At 47.6% G+C, this 22,207-nt stretch overlaps 12 protein-coding genes across 12 annotated transcripts; 6 read left to right on the top strand and 6 right to left on the bottom strand.

Moving 5' to 3' along the window:
* Positions 1 to 940: 940 nt before the first annotated feature.
* EURHEDRAFT_468219 (uncharacterized protein) lies at positions 941 to 1,633 on the top strand (the record flags this gene model as incomplete). The annotated part of the gene is made up of 1 exon (XM_040785244.1): positions 941 to 1,633. One exon carries the CDS (start codon positions 941 to 943, stop codon positions 1,631 to 1,633), a length of 693 nt encoding a protein of 230 aa, XP_040633695.1.
* A 395-nt stretch (positions 1,634 to 2,028) lies between these two features.
* Positions 2,029 to 2,458, bottom strand: EURHEDRAFT_417891 (uncharacterized protein). Its single transcript, XM_040783306.1, has one exon. It carries the CDS (start codon positions 2,367 to 2,369, stop codon positions 2,079 to 2,081), a length of 291 nt encoding a protein of 96 aa, XP_040633694.1. The 5' UTR covers positions 2,370 to 2,458; the 3' UTR covers positions 2,029 to 2,078.
* Positions 2,459 to 2,750: 292 nt separating this feature from the next.
* Positions 2,751 to 3,849, top strand: EURHEDRAFT_417889 (uncharacterized protein). Its single transcript, XM_040783305.1, has 2 exons — positions 2,751 to 2,853; positions 2,918 to 3,849. Exons 1-2 carry the CDS (start codon positions 2,809 to 2,811, stop codon positions 3,485 to 3,487), a joined length of 615 nt encoding a protein of 204 aa, XP_040633693.1. The 5' UTR covers positions 2,751 to 2,808; the 3' UTR covers positions 3,488 to 3,849.
* An 827-nt stretch (positions 3,850 to 4,676) lies between these two features.
* EURHEDRAFT_417888 (uncharacterized protein) lies at positions 4,677 to 5,537 on the top strand. The gene is made up of 2 exons (XM_040783304.1): positions 4,677 to 5,402; positions 5,492 to 5,537. The coding sequence occupies exon 1, from the start codon at positions 4,896 to 4,898 to the stop codon at positions 5,169 to 5,171; it is 276 nt and encodes a 91-aa protein (XP_040633692.1). The 5' UTR covers positions 4,677 to 4,895; the 3' UTR covers positions 5,172 to 5,402; positions 5,492 to 5,537.
* EURHEDRAFT_382361 (uncharacterized protein) lies at positions 5,193 to 5,561 on the top strand (the record flags this gene model as incomplete). Its single annotated transcript, XM_040779528.1, has 1 exon — positions 5,193 to 5,561. One exon carries the CDS (start codon positions 5,193 to 5,195, stop codon positions 5,559 to 5,561), a length of 369 nt encoding a protein of 122 aa, XP_040633691.1.
* A 120-nt stretch (positions 5,562 to 5,681) lies between these two features.
* On the bottom strand, positions 5,682 to 7,304 carry EURHEDRAFT_348693 (uncharacterized protein). The gene is made up of 2 exons (XM_040778427.1): positions 5,841 to 7,304; positions 5,682 to 5,791 (listed from the first exon to the last, which is right to left on the bottom strand). Exons 1-2 carry the CDS (start codon positions 7,110 to 7,112, stop codon positions 5,786 to 5,788), a joined length of 1,278 nt encoding a protein of 425 aa, XP_040633690.1. The 5' UTR covers positions 7,113 to 7,304; the 3' UTR covers positions 5,682 to 5,785.
* EURHEDRAFT_417883 (uncharacterized protein) lies at positions 7,010 to 8,135 on the bottom strand. Its single transcript, XM_040783303.1, has 3 exons — positions 7,521 to 8,135; positions 7,198 to 7,496; positions 7,010 to 7,170 (listed from the first exon to the last, which is right to left on the bottom strand). Exons 1-2 carry the CDS (start codon positions 7,818 to 7,820, stop codon positions 7,377 to 7,379), a joined length of 420 nt encoding a protein of 139 aa, XP_040633689.1. The 5' UTR covers positions 7,821 to 8,135; the 3' UTR covers positions 7,010 to 7,170; positions 7,198 to 7,376.
* A 1,643-nt stretch (positions 8,136 to 9,778) lies between these two features.
* EURHEDRAFT_468215 (Zn(II)2Cys6 transcription factor domain-containing protein) lies at positions 9,779 to 11,248 on the bottom strand (the record flags this gene model as incomplete). The annotated part of the gene is made up of 2 exons (XM_040785243.1): positions 9,779 to 10,957; positions 11,168 to 11,248. 2 exons carry the CDS (start codon positions 11,246 to 11,248, stop codon positions 9,779 to 9,781), a joined length of 1,260 nt encoding a protein of 419 aa, XP_040633688.1.
* A 507-nt stretch (positions 11,249 to 11,755) lies between these two features.
* Positions 11,756 to 14,880, bottom strand: EURHEDRAFT_519439 (glycosyltransferase; the record flags this gene model as incomplete). The annotated part of the gene is made up of 7 exons (XM_040786787.1): positions 11,756 to 12,382; positions 12,621 to 12,783; positions 12,864 to 13,227; positions 13,275 to 13,435; positions 13,489 to 13,693; positions 13,750 to 14,287; positions 14,860 to 14,880. 7 exons carry the CDS (start codon positions 14,878 to 14,880, stop codon positions 11,756 to 11,758), a joined length of 2,079 nt encoding a protein of 692 aa, XP_040633687.1.
* Positions 14,881 to 14,958: 78 nt separating this feature from the next.
* Positions 14,959 to 15,411, top strand: EURHEDRAFT_431408 (uncharacterized protein; the record flags this gene model as incomplete). The annotated part of the gene is made up of 1 exon (XM_040783414.1): positions 14,959 to 15,411. A coding segment is annotated over one exon (453 nt), but the record flags the coding sequence as incomplete, so codon positions are not given.
* Positions 15,412 to 16,046: 635 nt separating this feature from the next.
* Positions 16,047 to 17,428, top strand: EURHEDRAFT_382356 (phosphatidylserine decarboxylase family protein; the record flags this gene model as incomplete). Its single annotated transcript, XM_040779527.1, has 2 exons — positions 16,047 to 16,081; positions 16,132 to 17,428. 2 exons carry the CDS (start codon positions 16,047 to 16,049, stop codon positions 17,426 to 17,428), a joined length of 1,332 nt encoding a protein of 443 aa, XP_040633685.1.
* Positions 17,429 to 20,124: 2,696 nt separating this feature from the next.
* On the bottom strand, positions 20,125 to 21,108 carry EURHEDRAFT_468213 (agmatine deiminase family protein; the record flags this gene model as incomplete). The annotated part of the gene is made up of 1 exon (XM_040785242.1): positions 20,125 to 21,108. The coding sequence occupies one exon, from the start codon at positions 21,106 to 21,108 to the stop codon at positions 20,125 to 20,127; it is 984 nt and encodes a 327-aa protein (XP_040633684.1).
* Positions 21,109 to 22,207: the final 1,099 nt, after the last annotated feature.

Genomic DNA, 22,207 nt, shown 5'->3' with positions numbered 1-22,207 from the left:
ACCTGCTCGGAAAGATCAGAGCAAACCCAGTTAATAAAGAGGCAGAGTCTGAGTGGTCTGATGCATGCACTGAGTCACTACAAACAAATTCAAGACAGCCTTCAAAAGATATCATGGCTACTTTAAAGAAGGTAAGTCTAGCTTAGTATCTTACACTTCCTTGATAGTGCTAACTACTACTATATCTAGATTCGTGGGCTAGCTGTGTTCATCAATGCTAGTCCACAGCGCCGGGAAGCTTTTCTGGCTCTACAGACTGCAGTGCCAAAGCTTCTTCCAGTTCAAGATGTTCGCACGTGCTGGAATTCTACTTTCTTGATGCTTGACTGTGCTAGGAAGCTCCAACAGGTCTTTGACCAGTACTGCACAATACATCAATATGTTCAATTCAAGCTTGACCAAGAAGAATGGCGCCAAGTGGATTATCTGCTTTTAATCACAAAGCCTTTCTTTGATTTGACTAATGTCCTATCAAAGACTCGGGATGTTACAGTTCACCATGTTTTCAGCATTTACAACAAGCTCTTTAGCCACCTTGATGCTGCCGAGAAGAAACTGAAATGCAAAGCTGTTCCCTGGAAGAAGAAAATGCTTCGGGCACTTCAAGCTGCAAAGGAAAAACTCTCAAAGTATTACTATGCAACAGATAAGGAGTCATATGGTATAGTATATGCAATTGCAACAATTCTTTGTCCCTCAAAGAAGCTTCGCTACTTTGACAGCAAGGACTGGCGAGGAGAAGATGAGGATGGGAACTGTGTTGATTTTATGAAAACCTATCAGGATGTGCTACAGAAGGAGTTTAACTGATATCAACAGCAAGTAGTGCCTCAAGCAGCGCCAGTGAATATCCAGGCATCTCAAGATCCTATCGAAAATGAGCTTGAGCTTATGATGGATTCTCAGACCTCTCTCCAAGCCGAAGTGGATCAACCAGAGGATGAGATCACGTGATATCTCGCTAAAGGTTAGCACATCTATCCATTATGCTATTCTAATACTAACCCATTCCTTAGGACTTACCAAGGGGCACCCTCGTCTCTTTTGGAAAGAGCATGAACATGAGTATCCTGTGCTTGCAAGGATAGCACGGGATATCCTCTCAACACCTGCCAGTGGTGCTGGTGTTGAAAGGCTCTTCAATTGTGCTCGTGATGTCTGCCACTATCGTCGGGGGCAACTAAAACCAGACACAATCAAAGGCTTGATGCTCCATTTATTCTCATCAAAGTTTGAGCTTGAACAAAGCGAGCTAGAGATGATCAAGGAGCATTTGTCTAGTGGAGAGGCTGCTATGCTTGATCAGATATGGAAGCCTGTGCCATCTCTCAATGAAGTTGAGCCGATCAGTGATGATGAAGAAGAGGGCTGCAAGGGCAACAATCTATCTGATGATTTGAATAGTTCAGATGATGATAATTCAGAGGAAGAATTGACTCTCACACAAATTACAACTCAGAGGAAGCAAGAACGACGCAAGCGGCCTTGGTATAAGACCTCTGAGCTTCAAGATGATGGAGATAATGGCTTCCCACTTCCTGAAATGGCAACTGAAAGGAGCACGCAGGCGCGGTCAGGCAGGATTTGGAAGAAGCCAAAGCTGCCGGATGGATTTGAGATTGATAGACTGTAATAGTAGCAAGAATTTTTCTCCGCAGAAAAGACCAAAGAAACTGCATTTCATCTGAAATCAATCTTACCAAAGAATTCCTTTCCAGCTTATTTCCTCGGAAATCATTAAATAAAGAACTGCTTGACCACCACCTCGACCAAAATGCATTAAATAAAGCAATAGTTCCCAGAATGATTTCGAGGAAATCAGTTACACACTGAATACGTCAAAAATACCGCGAAGAATGCATAATCTATGCAGTCTCCTCTAGGTCATGAGCCTTGGCATATTTGTAGTGTTTGATATACTGTTGGATATCCAAAAGATATCCAACAGATCGAGTTGGACATCCAAGTCTCATCGCTGCGGATGGTTGGATGTCAAATTGGCATCCAAGTCCGCAATCTGCGGATGTGATAGTTTGATATCATATGATCCGTTGGATGCTGCCGCAGCCTAATCATGCTCAATGTATTGGAGAATATTTCTGGCTGAAAGACAGATCATACAGAACTCTGGTCTGCCCTTTGCACAGCATGGCCCAGCAGTCGGCGTCAAACGTTAGGGCACCCTTATCATTGACTGAGATCTGGACTTTCTGAGGGTTTCCTTTGCTGTTGCCAACACCATTGGCTTTTCTGGCTTCTAGACCTCGTGTCTCCAGGCCTGTCGACTCCGTATTGTTAACTGGAGCTGCTAGAGCCAGTTGGGAGCTAGCAGCAACGAGTAACACGGTGAGGGTCTGTGCAAGCTTCATTATGAATAATTTGGGCTCTGAATAGTCTGCGTCCTTGAAATATATTATAACTAGTTTGATTGTGAATATTCAACTACTTGGCTGGTAACCTGCTTGAACTTATACATGCTTTCGCGACACGACAAGGCTCCTTCAAAATGGCCCCCGTTTCAGCATGATAACTGATATGAACTATTTTTGAAACTAGAGTGCCTTGTAATTCCTTCCAGGCAAACTGCCAACTGCCATATCGAAAGCTAGGAAGCTGTTGATGGTGATGGGGGCGGGACGATCAGGCAGATTCGGCGGTGCGCCTCGCTCAGCCTGAACTACCAGCCAGTCCCCGCACGGAACGTGACATCTAAATATAGCCTGTTTTATAGTCGTATATTATTCTTTTCAGTCGAATAAACCACATTAAAATTCCACTACCAGAATCCTTTCACTCTTGATATTAACTATGTCGGGCATACTTCTCTTCTGCACGGCCCAAATGCCGGCCTCGGTACGCCCCGCAGCCCCCTCCCCCAATCTGCACCTTTGACATGCTAAACTAAACGCGACCATAGGTAGTCAATCGTCTAATGACCGACTGCACCATTCCATCCCTCGCATCCAACATCTTCAGTCTAGTTCGCGATCCTGACCAGTCCACTCTCGACAATCCAAATTCCGACCCTCCTATTGAAGATTTCCAAACGGGCTTTAAAGGATACTCCGACACCGACCTCCGACAATATGCCAAACAGCGCACTACCGATCTCAGACGCCAGAGAAATCACAGTCTAGTTGCGGAATGGATTGCAGTTCTGGATCAGAGATCCGTGGAAGAAGGGAATGTTGTCATGCATCATTTCATGGAGAAGTCGGCGTGGGAAGACATGTTGCAGGACGCAGAGCAGGAGGTGTGCATCCCAGGCCAGGCGGAGGTAAATGAGGCAGAGGACTCAATATGGTGGAAGTGGAGAGTGCCATTTGTGTCGGCATTTCAGCTCTGGAATAGTGTGGAGAGTTTGGAATGGGCGGGCCTTGAGTTGTACTCTAGGCCGGAGTATTTGGGCGAGGATGGGATCGTGCAGACGCATATTCCGGATCAGATTGTGGGGGGGGATTTAGTTGATCCTAAGCATGTGTTATAGTGTGGATATGGTAGTTTTGCTTTGCCACTAGCTCTAAAACTCTGCAAGTGGAGTTATGCTACCAGGAAAACGCTTGTCCACACGCGAGCCTTCTGCTTGAATGCCATTCATCATTCAATGATGGTCCATCAGGTCGCTATATATAGTTTGAATAAAAACCATAGAACTTGGCGGCGGCCGTAGGATCCGGAGCCGCTCGAGATGGCTTACGTTATGCTCCATTTAGACTTTTCTTGCTCTGCCAGCAGCTCCTGGGGTTGAACTTGAGGGTGCTGCTGTTGCGTAGAGCTATCTTGAGCACCAACACTATCCAGCGCCTCGAGCGGTTCCGGTTGGAACAGGGCCTCGAAAGTCTGGCTGTCTCCCAGAGAACATTTATTTCGACCTGATTTCGGAAGAATGGCATCTTTATGGAAAACAGTCTCTTTTAGAGATTGTACTTGAGGTGGCTGAGATGGCGGCTGGGGCTTCACAGACGCTTTCCATATGTACTGAGGCCATTGTGGTTCAGGATGGGCATGAGAGAGCTGCTGCAGGGGCTGTCCAGAATTTGAGCGGTTCTGGGGCACGCTCATCAGCTGCTGCGATTGAAACCCTTGTTGAGACAATCCCCGTACAACCTCATCAAATCGCTTCTCCACAGGCTGTTTGTGCTGTTTCTGGCGACTTTGAGGCTGGCTCTGAGGCTTCGCTTGTGGCTGCGGTGGTCGCAGTCGATCTCTGGGTAACTGTTGTCGAGCTCGCTCCTGTGGCAGAGACCGTCCTGTCGGGGACCAGGGTGCCCTTTTTGACTAATGCGGCGATAGTTGTGGAGATATGCTGGGGGTCCATTTCGCATCAAAACACACTCAAAGTCGATAACGCTCTAAAAGGCAAAGAGGATAACGCGCTATAACTATGTTAAGAAGCCACAATTCGAATTCGGGAATGGTTGATGTTCTGTTAAAACGGTTGTCGGTCTCAAGGCTGTGTCAACGCTGAGCTGACAGCGATCTTCCCTTCGGCCCCATGAGGCTGAACTAACAGATTATCACAGCTTCTGAGGAGAACAAGGATAATGACAAGAAGTGGAAGGCTGCAGTGAATGATTGCAAGTCCACCGTCGATCTCATGGAAAAGTCCCTTTGAATTGCACTCGAATCTTGTAAATTATGTACTGGCCGGGGCGTTAACATATTAGTGTTGGAGTTTGGCTTGCTTTTCCTGTGTTTTTGGATCCTTTCCTTTTGTTTGGTTGTGTGAAATTCCAAGCTTGAAATAGATGAAGTATGCATTTATGTTCAATGTTACTACCCCTAATTAACGTATTTCCCAACAGCGCGGCACATCAAAATCAGTACCCAAGAAAAACACGTCTTTTTCACGCGTCAATCGACTGATATGGGCCTCCTGGCACCTATAAACCACCATGGAGGCACTGAGATCCCATGGTGGTGGTGTATCGCACGCGTCACCCCCCGGAGTGGGCAATGTGGCCTCCCAGTTCGCGGAAACACAAGACACGCCAGTCACCCCAACGCCAACCTGTTGGCAATCTGGGAACGTGATGCAGCCCGTAATTAATGATGGCAGCACAGAGAGTATGAACATGGATGAAAATGAGGGCCATGAGCGCTGGCAACCCAAGGGCTCCAGCAGGGCCCGCAGCCGGGCCAGCGAGGCTAGAAGCGGAATCAGGCAATGAAAGTCTCTACAAAAGTCATTGATGGGCAGGCCAAAGCATCAAACTTTCCTGCTGGACGTGAGCAAGCAAGCTCAGGCGTTGGTGGAGGCCTTGAAAGCAGCCCAGACACAGCAACAAGAAATATATCAGATGGTCCAGGAACAGGTACAGGCACACCTGGCGGAAGAGCTATCCAACTGGAGAGCAGAACAACAGATTCATGAAGAAATCTATCTTGAGCGGATTACAAAGCTGGAGCAGGAAGTCAGTAAGCTTCGCACAGAGCTTACAGAGGCCCAGCGCACCGTCCAGCAGCCTGTCACGAGCTCAGAATCACATACATGGAATCGCTACAGACAATACTGCCGGAAAGGACTGGGTTTCTATCTCGCTCAGGTGTATGGCAAATGAGCTGGATCCACCTCTGAAGCAGGACTCAGGCATGATGATGATCGACCGACACAAAACTTGCTGATGTGGCCAGAAGCACAGTATGTGACACGATCGCGTCTAACACCAGGCTCATGTATGTGTTGCTATCCCCAGTGATGGCCGCAGGGGCGTGCCTGGATCTGAGCAGAACCGTAACTCATCCTCTTAGATTGTAAACGGTTAAGAATGCCAATATCGTATGTCTATTCCTGCCAAGCGTTAATCTGCTTTCTTGTTGAGGGTTGTACGCCAGTGTACCTGTATCGCGCCTAAAGTCCTCCCTGGATAGCGCTCCGAGAATAACCTTGCAACCTCTGACCAAGACCGACTTTCTTCCTTTCTCAGCTTCAGCAGAAGGCTCGCCTCTTCCATGGACCATGGCATATTCTTTCTGGAGCCTCCTCGGGCCTTTGTACGATTACGCCGATTTTGTTCAATCTCATGCGGGGTACTTGAGCAACTGGTTGCCAGCGCATCTCTCTCTTCACATGCTGTCAGTGAAGAGCTAGGCATGCAATGTGGTAGAGCACCTTCGAATAGCCAAGAAAGGAATTGCAAACGATCATCAAGTGGGGCAGACATGAAGTGAGAGCGAAGCGTAAAGGAATCCTCCCTGGTCAGCAACATTGATGGAACTGGAAGCCATTTGTGAGCTCGCCCATCTGATTGTTGCGTCTTCCGCTTAGAACTTTTTGACTGTCCACCGACGTGATGGTCCCCGCGGACACCATCGGGGTAGAAAGCGTCGGGATCGGTGTTATGTTGGAAGGGGTGCAGTTGTTGATGATCATGGATGTGAGAGTGGTCACTTGTTTGAGTATCGCCGTTCTGGTCACCAGCCTTTTCGCATGAACCTTGATGATAGCTAGGTGGGCTGTGAAGAACGGGTGGAGGGTCAGGATATGAACAAGTCATCTCTGAATTGATGAAGCTGTCGGCTTGTGGGACAGATTGCTGGAGGCTGCCATCCTCCCAAGGCAAGTGGTTGGAAAGGATTGCCGGGTCGATGGGAATGTCGTCCTGTGCATCCGGAAGCCTGAAGAACTCTTCTAGACTGTCATCCGAGCTAGATATACTGGGAGATGATAGAGCATTCTCTGCTGAATCTCCCCGGAAGGCGGGCGGCTTGATTGGGATATCAGTGTCGTCTTGAATATCGCAGCGGGGAATTGGATCCGGATCTGAGAAGTGAGGCGCTGAATCATGGGAAGATGTTGTGCCGTGCTCAGGAGTCTCCGGATATGTATTCTGTTCTGGTACAGATATTTCCAGTGGTTGAGATTGAGAGCTTGATGATGTACACGACTGAGTGTTTGCATTGATATGCACGCAAACTTCGGCTGGTGGCCGTGCAGGGAGATTATGCTTAGGAAGTGGCAAAGTGCTTGGAAGGGAGTCATGATAAGGCTTGGGGCGAGGGGATTTTTGGGTTCTTGGGGTGTATGGATTGGGTGATTTGTATGGTGAGAATGGCTTTCTGTAAGAGCGAGCCCACGGCTTGAAGTTGTTCATGTGAAAGGTAGGGGGCATATTTTAGGAAATGGGGATATTTAGGGATATATTGTGACAGACAGGTGATTGGAAAGAGGGAAGAGGAGGGGAGTGGAAGCTGAAGGGAAGAGTGCGGGTTGTGGGAGAATTGAGTTGAGATGTTGCAACCTCTGCAACCTCAATTGTCCTCTTTACACTTGCCCTCGGTCTGCCAAGTCTACCATTCCACCTTTCTCATCAAAACAGAAGCAATGAGGCGAATTTCTCTCGTCCTGAAAATCACATCTGCTGACGTGTCTATTTTCATCTACTAGTGACACCTGGAGGCCGAGATCCAGTGCCCTGCGCCAATCGCATCTGGGTGTTGCAGCTCCAAGCCTCGCATGTCAAACATGCTGAAATAAAAAGGATGCAGTAATTTCGCTATTGGCTGGTAAACATGGCGACAATATGTAAATGAATTGATCCTGGTGGGGTCGAAAGACGGCTGTGGAGGGGGAGAGGTGCCCTCCAGTTCACAGCCAGACCTGGATGCTGGATAACCAGGAAGTTCCCTATCCCATGTCGAAACTCAGGAGCTTGACCGAAGAATAAACCATGAGATTTCAAGATAAAAGACCATAGCAGGGCAGCTGAGCATCCAGAAGTCCTCAAGGGAAAGCCCAAATAGGATGGCACGGCCGGAAGCAACAGCCAAAAACTCAAAAGTCGCTGATCAGCTGGCGGACCAAGCATGAAGGGGCCCATAACTGCAATCATAAGCAGCAGCACAGCACCAGGGGGTGATGTGGATAGGTCGATTTCCAATGAAGCGACAGTAACAAGGTCTCAATGTCTCAATCGTTCAGATGACCGTCGGCCACTCCGGCGCCATATTGGAAAAGGGTAATTGTCGGGTAACGCGGCATCTTGGTAAGAGGGCAGTGCACCGGGCGAGACAGACAGGAGAGGGAAAAAGAAGAGAGAAAGTGCATGGTTCTTTGAGGGGGAGATATCGGGCTTTTATAGGTGCAATGGATGTGTTGAGGCGGCATGTGAGCAGCCTAAAAGCAGCACAAGGCGGCGCTATCCCTGATACAGTGGACGCCATACCGCAAAGGGCAATGGTATTCCCGTCGACGGCAGGCGGTAGGGCTCAGCAGAAGGATGGTTCAATGGGAGCCGTTTCTGGCGCCCCGCTAACCGTCACAACTTATACTCAGAAACAGACAATAAAACAATCCAACCAAGAGGAATTTTAAAAATTTGGCTACAGATGTGGAATCAGATACATTCTGATATCTTTCTACTCCAACTGGCAATCGTCCATCACACATATACAACTCAGCGCATATATACTTAAAAACCATGAAGGATCAGATAAAGTAGAGCCAAATAAACCGCATAACAAGCTCCTCTGAGACACAAAGCTTGCTTAGTGCAAATCAGCCTCTTTAGTACAAAGCACAAGCATAGGCGTCTAGAGATAACGTCAAGTTAACCTAGAGCCATCATGTTTTAGCGGAGTTTACAATCTGACGGAGTTTTGCTACGTCGCATACGTGAAGGCATGCTCGGGAGGCTGCCAGGATGAAGTCTTCTGTGGCTTCGCGGAACTCAGATAGAAGGCGCTCTTGCTCAAATGATGGATGCGGTCGAATCATACGATGCGATCTGGTGGTCTTTAGGGATTCTTTTGAAGAGCATGGTGATATTACATAATAAGTAAAAGTGTGCGCGTTGACAAAATAATCTGCTAGTAAATTGGAGTAGGCTATAGTAGAGGACTACCGGCGCCTGCTCACTACGTCATTCAATTGAATGTTCTGCCCAGTGAATAAACTAGGTTGGAAAAGTTCCTTGAATATATACAGAGCAAATTTCTATCAACTCCGGCAAACAATGTCAATAACCAATAGAATTGACGGTACATCTATTTCCAGTCACTCCAGAGTGGATTCCAGTCTTTTTGGCAGGAGTAAAATGGTGAGTCAACAACCAAATTAGTGGAAACTTCTGTGGAGGCATCCACTATCTCTCCGCATTGGTCTAAGTGTAAACCTGACGCTTGGGCATTAGGGAGGGTAGGGTTGGTTAGGGAATGGAATGAATGTGACCCCATACCAACGGTTAATCCCAGACTGATGGTAGGTCCCAATCCGATAGGCGCTTTATTTAATGAAGAGGTATTTATTGGCAGCGGCCTTGGAGTGCGTCAAAGTAACCAAGCAGTACTCCGCTATTTGCATCGTTTACGAGTTGACAAAGTTTTGTCATGTCGCACACTTGTAAGCACACCCACAGTGCTGCTGAGACAAAGTTCGTTCCTGTGGCCTTGCGCAACTTTGAGAGCAACCGTTGTTGCTCAGAACATAGAATACTGAAGGCTTCATCGAATATGGTGCTGGATGGTCTGGGTCGATGGAACGGCTATGTTTCGGTGTAGCTTGTGAACCACATACTGGTGGTGGATCGTATTGATAAAAGTGCGGTAACGAGCTGAGCTTGTTAATGCCGAAAGAGAATGTGCTAAGAAGTAGGGATAGTAAAAGATGGCCGGTGTCTGTTTACGAAGTTATTTCTTAACATCATTAAATTGAGCTGTCTATCTAGTATCGGAAAATATAGAATCTTGCTTCTGTGTCTATATACAGAGCCACTGCCGTATACCTGGTATAGCTCTATGTCCTGCTGAAGCTGAGATAACGAACACCAGGCATAACCAATCACTCCTTTTGCACACGCTCCATCGGCCATTCTATCCACCCCAACAAATCAGCCGGCAAAAACGCACAAACCCCATTCAACACATGCTCCCCCCACCCCCTCATAAACCACACAGACTCCATATACTTCAATAGCCCAGCCCAATGCGCAAGAATGACGAGCGCCAATGGATTCTTCCGCTCCAACTCTGCCACGAAGTCCCGAGGCAGGCGATATAGCCATCCTATTAATATGTGCATTAAACCAACGGCTGGCTTGTGAAGGGAGCGTTTCTGGTATACTTCTTCCAGGGTGGATGTTAGGTTGTCGATAGCCGATACGTACATGACCCGGTCTCCCGCGTCCCATGAATGCTGTATATCGACGAGGCGCTGAAGGCCTTGGACTTGTGCGGTGTACTCCTGCATTTCATTTTGCATTGATGGGCTCATGTTTGGGATGTCAGAGCTTGGCTTGGGCTCTAAAACCCCGCTAAACACCTTTTTACGGTGAGATTCCAAAATCAACTTCACGCCGTGCATGAGAACCAGCCATTCCGCGGGGCCATTGTCGCTGAAAACAAGATACTCCCCTGGTCGGGGCCCTCGTCCAAAGTATGCGAAACAGATCATCACGGCAGATATATACACTTTTTGACATGTGTCTGCGTTGAGTTCGGAGAGCACTGCTGTGACGGATTGGACTCCGAATGTGAAATGGTCGTCGGCTTGTTGGAGATACTGCACCCGCAAGGCCGGTTTCCCGTGACCCATGTGCAATGCTGATAGTGCCAATAGGAGATGCATAATTGAAGGGAACTCAAAAGCCCATTGCACGACGTGATTCTGCCAGACAGCGCGCCCATGATCGTCGTCAACCGTGGTGGGGATTGTAGAGACGAGAAAGTGGTGGAAGAGTTGAAGGTCAACCATTGAGATGGATTCCATGCTCGCTTCAGTAGAAACATCTTTATATGGCATTTCTGTGGTCTTTAAGGCTGGTGATTGGGCCGTTCTATTCGAGATCTCAGTTGTATATTGAGAGGTTCGGAACCGGTACTTTTTTTCTTGAGGACGCCGTTCACTAGGCGATAAGGATCCGGATGCAGCGGAAGATAACTCGGAGCTTTCACGCGCAGAAAAAGTGCATTCGACCTCATGGTTGGCGCAGTTTGTGCAGATGGGCTTTTTCTCGTCACACTGGCGGGAGTCAGTGTCGGTGCTCACAGATGGAAGACGAATCCTCCGCTGGGGATAACAAAATAGCGAGAGCAGAGTATCCAGCATGATTGATAAATTCAAGCTGCAACAAACAAAGCAAAGAGAAAAACGGAAATGAGGCCCAAGATAGAGGAAAGTGGGCTATCAATGCATGAAATACTGCGAGAAAAAAGGGAGATCGCCACTCACCTTAATACGCCTCCGCTTACAATTACTGCATCCCGAGCGCGATTTGTGATGTGTGCGCCGTGATCTCACAAGTCTCGTCATTGTCTAGAGTTCTGAAGGAATTCTCTATTTCGTAGTCGTATTCGTTTTCTTTTATACCCGATTGAGATGTGGGTCGGTAGTCTACCCGTGGGAGGTAAAAATAGAAATCTTGATATGCTCCATAAGTATGGTCCAATTAAGGACTGATATGTTTTTGTGTCTTACGAGGGCGCGGCGAGAAAGAATGGGTGATATATAGCTTGTCAAGGAGGGCCAATGCTCACGGGGGAGGACTTTTCTGGGTTTCCATGGTTTTTTCTTTCTTTTCCTCCGCGTTTTTGCGGTGTTTTAGCCACTGGTTCTGGCCTCAAATATAGTGCGGTCGTTGCTATCCACAATGCATAGACATAGGTTGAATTAAATAAGTGCCGTGCCACTCTGTACAATGTGCAATGACATGAATGATGGGGGTGAAACGCTATATCTCCCTCGAACACATGACCTCATAAAAAAACATGCAAGCCCTATCTGCATCGAATAAGTCCTTCCTAATAAGTACTTCCCCCTCTACCCACCTACCCTCCCCAACCCTCCCCTCAACTCCCTTAAACCTCTCCTCAACCCCCGGTAAGCCCCCTGGCTCGGATACGCAACCAACCCCATCGTCGCGCTCCCCGTTTTCACCGTCAAACTAACAAGTCCTTTCATCAATCCCTTCGCAACACCCACCGCGCCCTGGTCTTTCTTCGCACGGTACGTATGTACAAAGATATCCGTGACGCCTTCGTAGACGCCGTACATGAAGGTGGACCAGGCAACTGCCGCGCCGGTTTCAAAGGATGTTATGGGGTTGTGGTCGCGCACGGGGCCGCCGTAGAGGTGCAGGAGGGACCGCATGCCTTCCGTTGCAGCAATGGGGACGCCGAGGAGGGCGCCGCGGGAGACACGGCCGAGGAACTTGCCTAGGCTGGTGATGGAGAGGAGGGTCATTTGGCGGGTGTGGTTTGGATTGCCGGTTTGGGAATCTGTAGTGAGTGTGCCTTCCGGGTCTGACATTGAGCGATGGCGTTTATATTCGCGGTAAGGGTCAAGGATTATGCCTGCTGTGGCATCGGCCATGCCGCTCATTGTTGATAGTGAGGCTGATGACATGGCTGTGAGAGGGTCCCATCGTCGAATATTGATTACGATGGGCTTTGTTTCGAGACTACCTCTTGCTAGCCCGTCTGTTATGCTGTACCATGGTTTCGTAGCATACTCACCGTTTTAAATGCTTTCTCTGGAGACGTCCTTCGCGTACTAAAGCACAAGCTGCAACTTTTTACAAGCGTATTGTTGCCGTCCCGCGTTTGATCCCCCAGACAGCAGGTTGATCAGGAAGTATATCACATTGCATCTCGCTCCGCGGAAGATGAGCGTCGAATCAGTGGACTGCAGCCCGAACTCCAAATTCTTGATTCATTTTTCTAGCTAAATCTTGCACCGCAACTGCAACAGAGGTTGTTAGACAGAACTTGATTGCATCCACTAGGTTCTCTACCGTAAGGGACTTTTGTGGAATAGGGCTCGGGCCCACGCCTGCGGAAGCTACGACGCTTCCCCCAGAATGTTTGACTAGAAGTTATTAAGCATCAGCCATAAGGATATTGATATCATCATGAAGAGGAGAACATACTCTCCGAAAAATGGAACAATCACGGTCGGTTTCCCATACCGCAACCCACAAGCAGTCGTACCAGCGCCAACATGGTGCATTACAGCAGCCACATGCTGAAACAGCCGTTCATGAGGACGGTCCCCAATGTAATAAACATTTGAATTCCCGGGCGCTTCGAAGTTAGACCATCCACGGGAGATTATGGCTCGTACACCGGCCATTCCGACTGCTTGTAGAAGAGTAGACAACATTTCCTCTGGATTTTCGACAACGATGCTTCCGAAGCCAATGTAAATTGGAGTATCACCTGCGTCAAGGAATACGACGAGGTCTGCTGGTGGGTCATAGGCAGGCAGTTCTCTGAAGAAGAAGCCACAGACATCTGATCTTGTTAGAAATGAAATGATGGGATGCATGGGAAGAACTTACCTATGTGAGACCCCCAATCCGGTGGCTTTTCAATTAATGTCGGAGACCAGCAATAAGTGAACGACACCTGCAGAGTCGCTGTAAGATTCGGCCCTTCTGTAGCTGGTACAGGCTCCAGCTCAAGCACATTTCTGCACCAACCGTTAATCAAGTCCGCCAGACTGCAGTCGCACAAGTCAGTAATATGGCCTGTTAATCCAAGAAAGCAGCAAACCCCTGCCAAGTCAACCACTCAACAAAATGATACGAAATCAAATTCCTCAAACATGGATCACTACCTGAGTACCTCAAGTTCGCCAAAGGATGCGGAAACCTCCTCGTACTTGTCCATGGCATAGTAAACATAAGATGCACAGGTACACCCAGCGCCTGCGCACAATGCACATGTGCGAAACTAGGCGGATTTGCGATAATCGCATCTGCCGCAAACGGTTCCCAGAATGCGTATCAGGCTTGATACATGACTACCAGCTACCATCGAGTATCTGCGCGATGATGGCACGTTTCTTTTGGATGTCGCCTGCCCGCAGGCTTTTCATGCTTGGGATTAGGTCTGGATTACGAACCATGTAGGACATTGGTTCGGCAGGATCCCCACTGAGAGGGTAGAGCTCGAGACTAGTGCTTGTGACAAAGTGCTCGAAGGTTACATGGGTGGCCAGTCGGACCCGGTGGCCGTGTTTTTGGAGTCCTGCGCCGAGGGCAATGAAGGGCTGCACGTCGCCACGGCTGCCGACGATTTGGATGACGATATTGAGTTTGATAGGCCATGTTTGTTGTTGGCATGGCCTAGAGGTTTCATGTTTGTCTGTGGGTTGTCTGGTGCTGCTGCGGCGCATTAACCATTCCACGTTCCGGCTGAACCTTTGTCCAACTCGGACATCCACGCATCCGTCATTGGTAGTCGAGACTTCTGGAAGAGGCGCAGCGGGATGGAGCGGGACGTATGAGGCAGGCAAGCTTGCTGTGTCTGGACTCGCGGGGGAGATCGCCTCGTAGGGTGTAGGTGGTTGCTGTCAACGGAATTGGCATGGCGTGTTTGCCATTTCAGTCACTGCTGTATATCCTTAGTTCTTCCGAATGAGGTCATGTGATAATTAGGAAACGAGAGATGTAATCCCCTAAGCAAGGAAGGGGAAATAGAAGAAAAAGAGAATTCCAAGCACGGGCAAACAATTAGATACACTGAAGGTCCACGTTCTACATGAACGTTTCTTCTATAGATATCCACGGAAGAACCTCATCAGCCCCGTGGAACCCCTATCATTCTACTGCTTTTATCCGAATAATGTCCGGAAGGACCAAATATAGAAGGTTTCAACAGAGATAGACTTTTTCGCAGAGCCCTGGAAGGGGTTCCAAACAGCGCTAATGCTGCATCCCGATTATCATTCCGCTTCTGGACATCCCGCTTCAACGGGATTGGGCGTCGTGTTACGAGTACGATAGAATTACTGGATTTAGTTAGTGGCATCCAGGTATCAGAAAATGCATGGTTTCCATTTTTGGATGGCTGATTTGTTTTAAATCTGGGTTGGCTCCTCTTCGGTTTTGCTATAGGCCTTCCTTTCTATCTACAGCTCACACCGGCTGCCTTTGCACCCATCTTCATCCTCGAGCGGCACCGATCTATATATCATTACAGCCAGCCTCAACAATGAAACCAACACTCCAAAACAACACCAAGATCGACCAATACTGGCACAACTCCGGCCCCTGCGGCCTCATAATCCGCACCGCACTTCGCACCCTCCAGTTCACCTTCGCCATAATAACCGCCGCCCTCTACGGCATCGACCTCACCCACTCCACCGCAACCTCCGCTCCCGCAGGTTCTGAATGGATCTACGCCGAAGTTGTCGCCGCCCTCTCCGCAATCACCTGCATAGTGCACTGCTTCGCGACAGTCACCCGGGTCGGATGGTGTACTTGGGACTTTGTGCTGTTTGTGCTGTGGATGGCGCAGACGGGTGTCTTTGGGAATATTTACGTGAAGAAGGACATTGAGGGGGATTATGTGCAAGCTACAGAGAGTTTGGGGAGGATGAGGGCAGGGGTATGGATTGGGCTTGTTTGTATGGCGCTTTGGTTGGCGACGTTTGTGCTTGGGGTGGGGTGGTGTTGTAGGACGAGGAAGGTTGTTAGGAGGACGGACAAGGAACAGAAACAGGAACAGAAACAGGAGAAGGTTGGGGATGAGGAGAAAGGGTTGATATATGCTGAGAGCGACACCGATTATATAAGTGAGGGCGACAGTATCAGGAAGGCGGAGAAGGGTGAGAAGGGCGAGAAGGGTGCTAAATATTAAACAAGATCTATTCTATTTTACATGCCCTACATCTTTGGCGCATATCCCGCAATCGCACCCGGAGAAACCACCCACCACTTATAATCCGTCCTCTGCCGTTAAGCAGCGCTTGTAAATTTTTTATGGGGCTATCATCCTTTACCCCTGGTAGATATGTATACCATGATGTCATATCTCCGTGGGGTGACCATTCAAGGGCCCCGCATACATGAAAACTATACAAATACGCCTAGAGTATGTGCCATGTAGCGTGGAATATGCGTGTAGTCACTGTGAAATGTGCACTCCGTGGTCCATAGAATATACTGAAACAAATGCACTGCCTAACGCCGCGCATCATGAGCCGATCTATATCATGATGCATGGTTACATCATAGCTCTGAACCTAGATGTAAATAGCTCGCTATTCCGTCTGAGATCAATTACAACCATCAGCATAACACTACTATATACAATCAGACAATATGAGTACAGCAGTCGACAAGCAAGAGCTTTTTCGGTGTGTATTCCCTGCTCAACATATACGACCGCACTCTAACCATCAACTAGCCTCGGAGACTGGATGCCCACAGACCCCAGCGTCCAGCAAGAATGGCTCGCAAAGGTTGTCACTGATGCAGACAACAATCCTGACGACCTCCACCCCGTCCTCCGTGAATTCGGCGAACTCATCGAGTCCGACTCCGTCGTGAACGACCTCTTCATCTCGACTTTCAAAGAACTCCCGAACAAAACCCTCTTCAGCACCAGACAATCCTCGAAATCCCCTCCAATCCGGGACTACAAGCATTTTCTACAAGTTCTGAACAAGCTTCTCATGACTGCACCGACATGGACTGACGTGAACAACCGAGTCGGGGTGGTGGGGATGCCGATCAACGCGGTCCTCGACTGGCCGCTTGGCGCCTCGAGCGGACTCACGACGTTTCTCAACCCCGCCGTGAACGGTATGATAAAGAAGGTTCTTACAGCATGGGGACAATTTCTCAAGTCACCCGAGTCGGCGACTGTCCTGAACGACACGGCGACCGGGTGGTTAGGGGAGTCGGCCATGAAGGCACTCACGGAAGCGGCGAACGTGAACGGGAAGAATTACGGGTTTGACGAGGTGTATGTTTGTGATGCAGCGGAGGTATATTATGGGTTCAAGTCTTGGGATGCGTTTTTTACGAGGGCGTTGCGGGAGGGCGTGAGGCCTGTTGCGGGGGCGGATGATTCGAATGTTATTATTAACCCGTGCGAGTCGAGGCCATATAGAGTCGCTCATGGCGTTGGTGGTGGTGAGAAGTTTGATGTCAAGGGTACGCAGTATTCTCTGCCGAAGATGCTGGGGGACGATCAACTTGCGCAGCCGTTTATCGGTGGTACCGTGTACCAAGCTGCACTCAGTGTCCTGGGCTATCACCGCTGGCACGCACCGGTTAGTGGAAAAGTGTCAAAGACATACATTATTGAAGGCACATACTACGACCAAAACTGCATCAATACCGGGGGCAGTTTCCTCTCCAAATTACCCGGAGCAAGCTTCTTCGGACAAGGACAAGATGCCGACCCCGAACCTACGGATGTCACGGCCACAGCCACACGAGCGGTAATCCTGATCGATTCTGATAATCCGAAGATTGGACAAGTAGCTTTCCTGGCAGTCGGACTGGCAGAGGTATCAACATGCGATATTAAGGTCAATGAAGGTGACACTGTGAGCAAAGGAAGCGAACTTGGAATGTTCCACTACGGTGGATCAACTCATTGTTTGATTTTCGGGCCAAAAACCAATCTCCGCTCTTTGCCTTCGGAGTTGGGGGATACTTTGCCTGTCAATGAGCAGTTGGCGGTTGTTTCTTAGTGGCCTTTAGTGGTTGTATAGTGATGTATTTATGCGCTACGTACTATATAGTTCAATCGGATTTTATGAATTTAAATTTTGGCATTTAGGGATTTAAGGGAGTCTATTCTTACGTTGCACCATTCAATTCTCTCCAACCGCCCATCTGAAGGAGCTCGCTTCACCGTCTGCCAATTGATCCTCATCAAGGCAGTATCAACTCAGACTGCATCTGTCCGTGAATTCAAATTGAGTCCAATTCCACTATTGCTCCGAACATATGCATAGATGATACAGAAGAGTACCGTCAAGCTGATCACTGGACTATCATTTTTACTCTGGATGCCGCTTGTCTGCTTCTGGCTCTTTGCTTGTGCGATGCTGCAACACACTATATGTACGCTGGCTTACAGTACCGTTCCAGAGCATCACGACCGGTCCTTTGAAAGAAATCCCCAGAAAAAAATTAGCATACGAAAATCTGGCTTTTTGCTGAAGATATTGGGACTCAGTGCGAGAGACGTTATAGACTAGTCACTTTCGACGATCAGACAACATACATTTCACCCAGCGATTCTGTGATAATGCAAGAGGGCCCATACATTAGTCTATTGAGCAGAGGTCAGACTCTGGAATTGAATGATTCATGAGTGCAGACTATCTGCCTTTTGCTGGAAGCTTCATGCATTAAAGTGCAAATCGAGACAGAATCAATCACTTGATTCCTCGCTGTAGCTAGACTTCTCACTTCTAGTCTGTGAAGGGCGAACATGATGTAAACCTACTAGTCACACTTTTTATATACAATAGACGCCCACAACACCCTGTAATAAATCAAGCCGTATGCCCCAGCTCTGGTTCTTCCACTTGTTGGTGAATCTCTCCGTTAAGAGTTGTCCGCTTCCTGGGATGTTCTAAAGGATATGAAAATTAAAGCATCATAATCGTGAACCCGCACATTACTTAATATCCCGATAGTCACAGCGAAAGCCACTACTTAATTTATCCGTACATCCACTGGCCAGCGAATCGCTGCATCACAATATGGTGCGGTTTCTAAGCCGTTTCGAAGAGAATGTAGGTTGGCACAGGGAAACAGATTGTGGCTGTGGAGGGTGTGTTTCCTTGCTCATACAGAAGCAAATTCCAGCCGCTGTGCGTCATTACTCTTGTATTAATCAAGCGATGAAGCTTCTGGATCCTTGGGTGGTGGATGGGGAAGGAGTTTGGTGCTCGTAGTTTGAGGGCTGTTTAACGGAGACAACCCGTTGGTATTTGATACATTCAGGCGGGGTAACAGAGGGACATTCGACTCTTCGATACCCATAATGCGAGCCTTTATCATGAGTATAGTTTTTGCGTGCCTTGTAAATAATTTGCCTGCGAGTAGGGAGGCCAGTTAACAAAGGACTGATTGGATGATGTGGAATAGGGCTCGTTGTGTGCACTTGCTTAGAACCAAATAGAAAGCCATAAAGACGGTGGCGGTTATAGAGGTAGGGAAAGAAATATGAGGGCTTCGATTGTCTTGCTCAAAGTGAGCAGTAATGTCAGTTCAAAAGATATCCTCAAAAAGGTCACCTATAATATAGCTTCACCCGTACTATCACGCATTTACAGGCATCTAGTCAAAGATTCTTTCAACCTTCTTCATCAAATCATCTATATCCTCAATTTCAAGCCTCATTTCTTCTAACCGCGCATTGATAAGCTTATACTTCTCCATAGACTGCTCGAGATATTCGCATTTTATAAATTGCTGTCTCTCTTCCAGCTTTTGTGCCTTTTCTTGGACGAAGACTTTAAACCTTTTGATGCCATAGATCCTGAATGCCACGTCTAATTGGTTTCTGGTGGTTATACAATCCGAACTTATAGAGAAAGCTGCTCAATTTGGTCTCTGGAAATACCATGGTCGAACTATCGAAGATCGCATATTCGTCTGACTCATATTCTTCATTGTGCTCCCCATAACCTTCTTCTTCACCCCAATAGTCGATATTACGTATCCAATGTTAAATACCCGTCATCGATTGGGATGCGCCAGCCGCTTGGCTTTGCCATCATTGAGTCGGTTGCGGTAGTTTCGTTGCCATCACTGGTGTGGACTTGAAGAAAAGTATCTCTGCAATACAGGGGGCCCATAGGAGGATAGAGTTGCCAGGATTGACGGGTTGCTTTAGAGCATATGCTGCCATTATTTATTTTTTTATGCTGCTTATTGAACTGGTATGTGAGGGTGATAGATTTGGATGAAAAGTTGGAGGCAGAGCTAGTCAGCTGCACAGTGATGATCTTGCTACTACAACACTACTATCTGGTTTTTCTGCGAACAGCATACACCCCCATGACAGTATAAACAGTGCTAAAAGAGACACACTTTGATAATAGGAAATTGCCGTAGTTCCCTATATATTAGCTTTCGATATTGATTAGAATCAAGTTCAGGTGTCACGGAGTACGGACATTCACCAACAACGCAAGATGTTTGTATACTTTGGCCTGTTTGAATATAGGGCAGAAACCCCCTTCGCACACCAGATAACGCAGCGCTGGCAGGTCCAGCTTCTTTCTTTCCTTCTCCATGCTACTATTTCGATATAGAGTCTACCAATAAATTTATATTGTTCAAGACCGTCATATCAAGGATCTGACTGTCAGTCTATCTTGCTATCATATACAACTGATCACATTAGGTAAATAGACTATCATACACCTTATCTCCCTTTTGCTGGGATATCCTGCGTCACGCAATGTATGCCACCCCCATTGAGTGCAATCTCACCAAGGCATATCTGAATCACCTTTCGCTCTGGAAAGAGGGTTTGAAGAGCATCTTTAGCCTTATTATCAGCCAGATGGTCTCCAAATCTTGGAATAATGATCGCGTCACTTATAAGCAGAAAGTTCACATAACTCAAACACAGCTCTGGGTTGATAGGCTCAAGGCGTCTACCCGCCTTAGGAAGATCAATAATCTCAAACTTCCGCCCTTTGGCATCTGTAGCCAGCAATAATATTTGCTTGGTTGTTTCATGAATTGTCGTTAACATGTGTCTGTTTGGCCCGGGATCATTCAAGACAACTCTCCCAGGGGCGACAAAGCGGGCCCAGATATCAATATGAGCATCGGTCACTTCGTAGTCCTTCAAGCCTGGAACCCAGATAATCTTGAATATGCCTAGAAGCTGGCGAAGCTCTTTCTCGATAGTCCCTTGACTGATATTGGCGTTTCGGTTGGGGTTAAGGATGGAACTGTCGGTTACCAGTAGCGTTCCTTCTCCGTCTGTTTCCAGGGCTCCGCCTTCCACAACTATTGAGGTTTCCACTCGGGGAATGTTGCTGTCGGCCAGGAACTGTCTGGAAAGGCACGCATTGCTGGCCGAGAAATACTTCACTCCCCATCCGTTGAAATTGAAGTCGATCCCATGGAGGTCCGAATGGGACGGTCCTTCAGCGAACACGAATGTCGGCGCAATGTCGCGCATCCAAATCTCCAGATCATTCATATTGGTAGGTTTAATTTCTACTTCGTAAGTACCGCAGCCCTGGAATGTTGTCTCTGCCTCGGAGAGGTCTTTGGAATGAACCAGTATGGTTACAGGCTCATAATCGCTTATTATTGTAGCAATTGTTGAGAGTTCGGTCTTGACTTTGGAAGTCTCATTTTCTCCGTAATTTGGGTTTTCGGGCCGGGCCATGCCATGAGTATCGCTCCAAGGTAATGACCCCCTTCACGAGGTCAAAAGAATTCTGGGGTGGCCATAGCAACGGCAAATCCGGGTCACGACTGCAGAACAAGGGCGCGCAGTGCATTGGTTGACATATTAATATCAGAAAGCACTATTATAACTGTGATAGGACTACACGCTCTTATAAGAAAATAAGACGTCACATCCAGAAACCATGGCAATAGTGCTACGGAATGCTGCTTTCGTGCAATACCGCATTCGGGTATACCCAAAGGATGTTAAGCAGCTGCATATACGGATTCCAAGTAGTCGATCATGTCATAATCTATCATATCTAGGCCTCGCCAAACCCGTGGGCTGTCAGAAAGAGCAAACATAGTGTGACGGCCTGGTCACGTTGTCTGGCTATCACGTGAGATGCAGTTGTTTGCTTTGTTATAAATACGGCGTCACCTCCTTTCTTCCTTCCTCATGTTGATTATTCTCGTCGATAGCGACCTAGGTAGAACCCATGAGTTGGATGTTCCATTATCCTAGTAGAGCGCCGTGACACATAGGGAATCCCGTGACTTGCATATTTTATGCCGTTTCTGGCTGTATTTAATAGCATTAGGATTACATACGGGTATTCATTCAATCAAGTTTATTGTCCATATCGAGCCCTAAAGCTAGACCGCGGCAACTCCCATGGGACTGAAAACAGTGCAAGCATTGTGGCTTGCATAAAATATGCATTTTCCGGTTGTATTTTTAAGTATATACATTACAGGCCTCGCGACGACTCCAAATCCAAAGACGAGATTAGAATGAGCTTGATTAGATCTAGTTGAGGAAAAAAAAAAAAAAAAAAAAAAAAAAAAAAAAAAAAAAAAAAAAAAAAAAAAAAAAACTACATTTGCCCTATTTCATAGACATTGACATAGGTCGCCCACAGATCGCCCATAGACACCTAAAGACACCTTATTTGGCCTGATTCTTTTGCATAAATCGCTGATCCATCTAAATTAATTACTGTTTTTTAATGCTTGTTTTGGTCCAAACACTTACCATCACCACCTTCTTGTTATGGGGTTCTCGTACGAACCCAAAGGATGGCAGTTTGGCTAAG

Source organism: Aspergillus ruber, assembly GCF_000600275.1.
Source record: "Aspergillus ruber CBS 135680 unplaced genomic scaffold scaffold00072, whole genome shotgun sequence".
In the NCBI taxonomy this organism is placed as follows: domain Eukaryota; kingdom Fungi; phylum Ascomycota; class Eurotiomycetes; order Eurotiales; family Aspergillaceae; genus Aspergillus; species Aspergillus ruber.
The sequence above is the reverse complement of the archived record's forward strand: the minus strand, read 5'-3'. Positions and strand labels throughout refer to the sequence as shown.

What these genes read in the sequence shown, in the direction of transcription:
- EURHEDRAFT_348693 (XM_040778427.1), bottom strand. Translation starts at nt 7,112, where the DNA reads ATGCCCCCTACCTTTCACATGAACAACTTCAAGCCGTGGGCTCGCTCT.
- EURHEDRAFT_417891 (XM_040783306.1), bottom strand. Translation starts at nt 2,369, where the DNA reads ATGAAGCTTGCACAGACCCTCACCGTGTTACTCGTTGCTGCTAGCTCC.
- EURHEDRAFT_417888 (XM_040783304.1), top strand. Translation starts at nt 4,896, where the DNA reads ATGGAGGCACTGAGATCCCATGGTGGTGGTGTATCGCACGCGTCACCC.
- EURHEDRAFT_417883 (XM_040783303.1), bottom strand. Translation starts at nt 7,820, where the DNA reads ATGGGCCCCTTCATGCTTGGTCCGCCAGCTGATCAGCGACTTTTGAGT. An exon ending in GATCAATTCATTTACATATT is followed by an intron (nt 7,497 to 7,520) that starts GTCGCCATGTTT and finishes ACCAGCCAATAG; the next exon opens with CGAAATTACTGCATCCTTTT.
- EURHEDRAFT_417889 (XM_040783305.1), top strand. Translation starts at nt 2,809, where the DNA reads ATGTCGGGCATACTTCTCTTCTGCACGGCCCAAATGCCGGCCTCG. An exon ending in CGGCCCAAATGCCGGCCTCG is followed by an intron (nt 2,854 to 2,917) that starts GTACGCCCCGCA and finishes ACGCGACCATAG; the next exon opens with GTAGTCAATCGTCTAATGAC.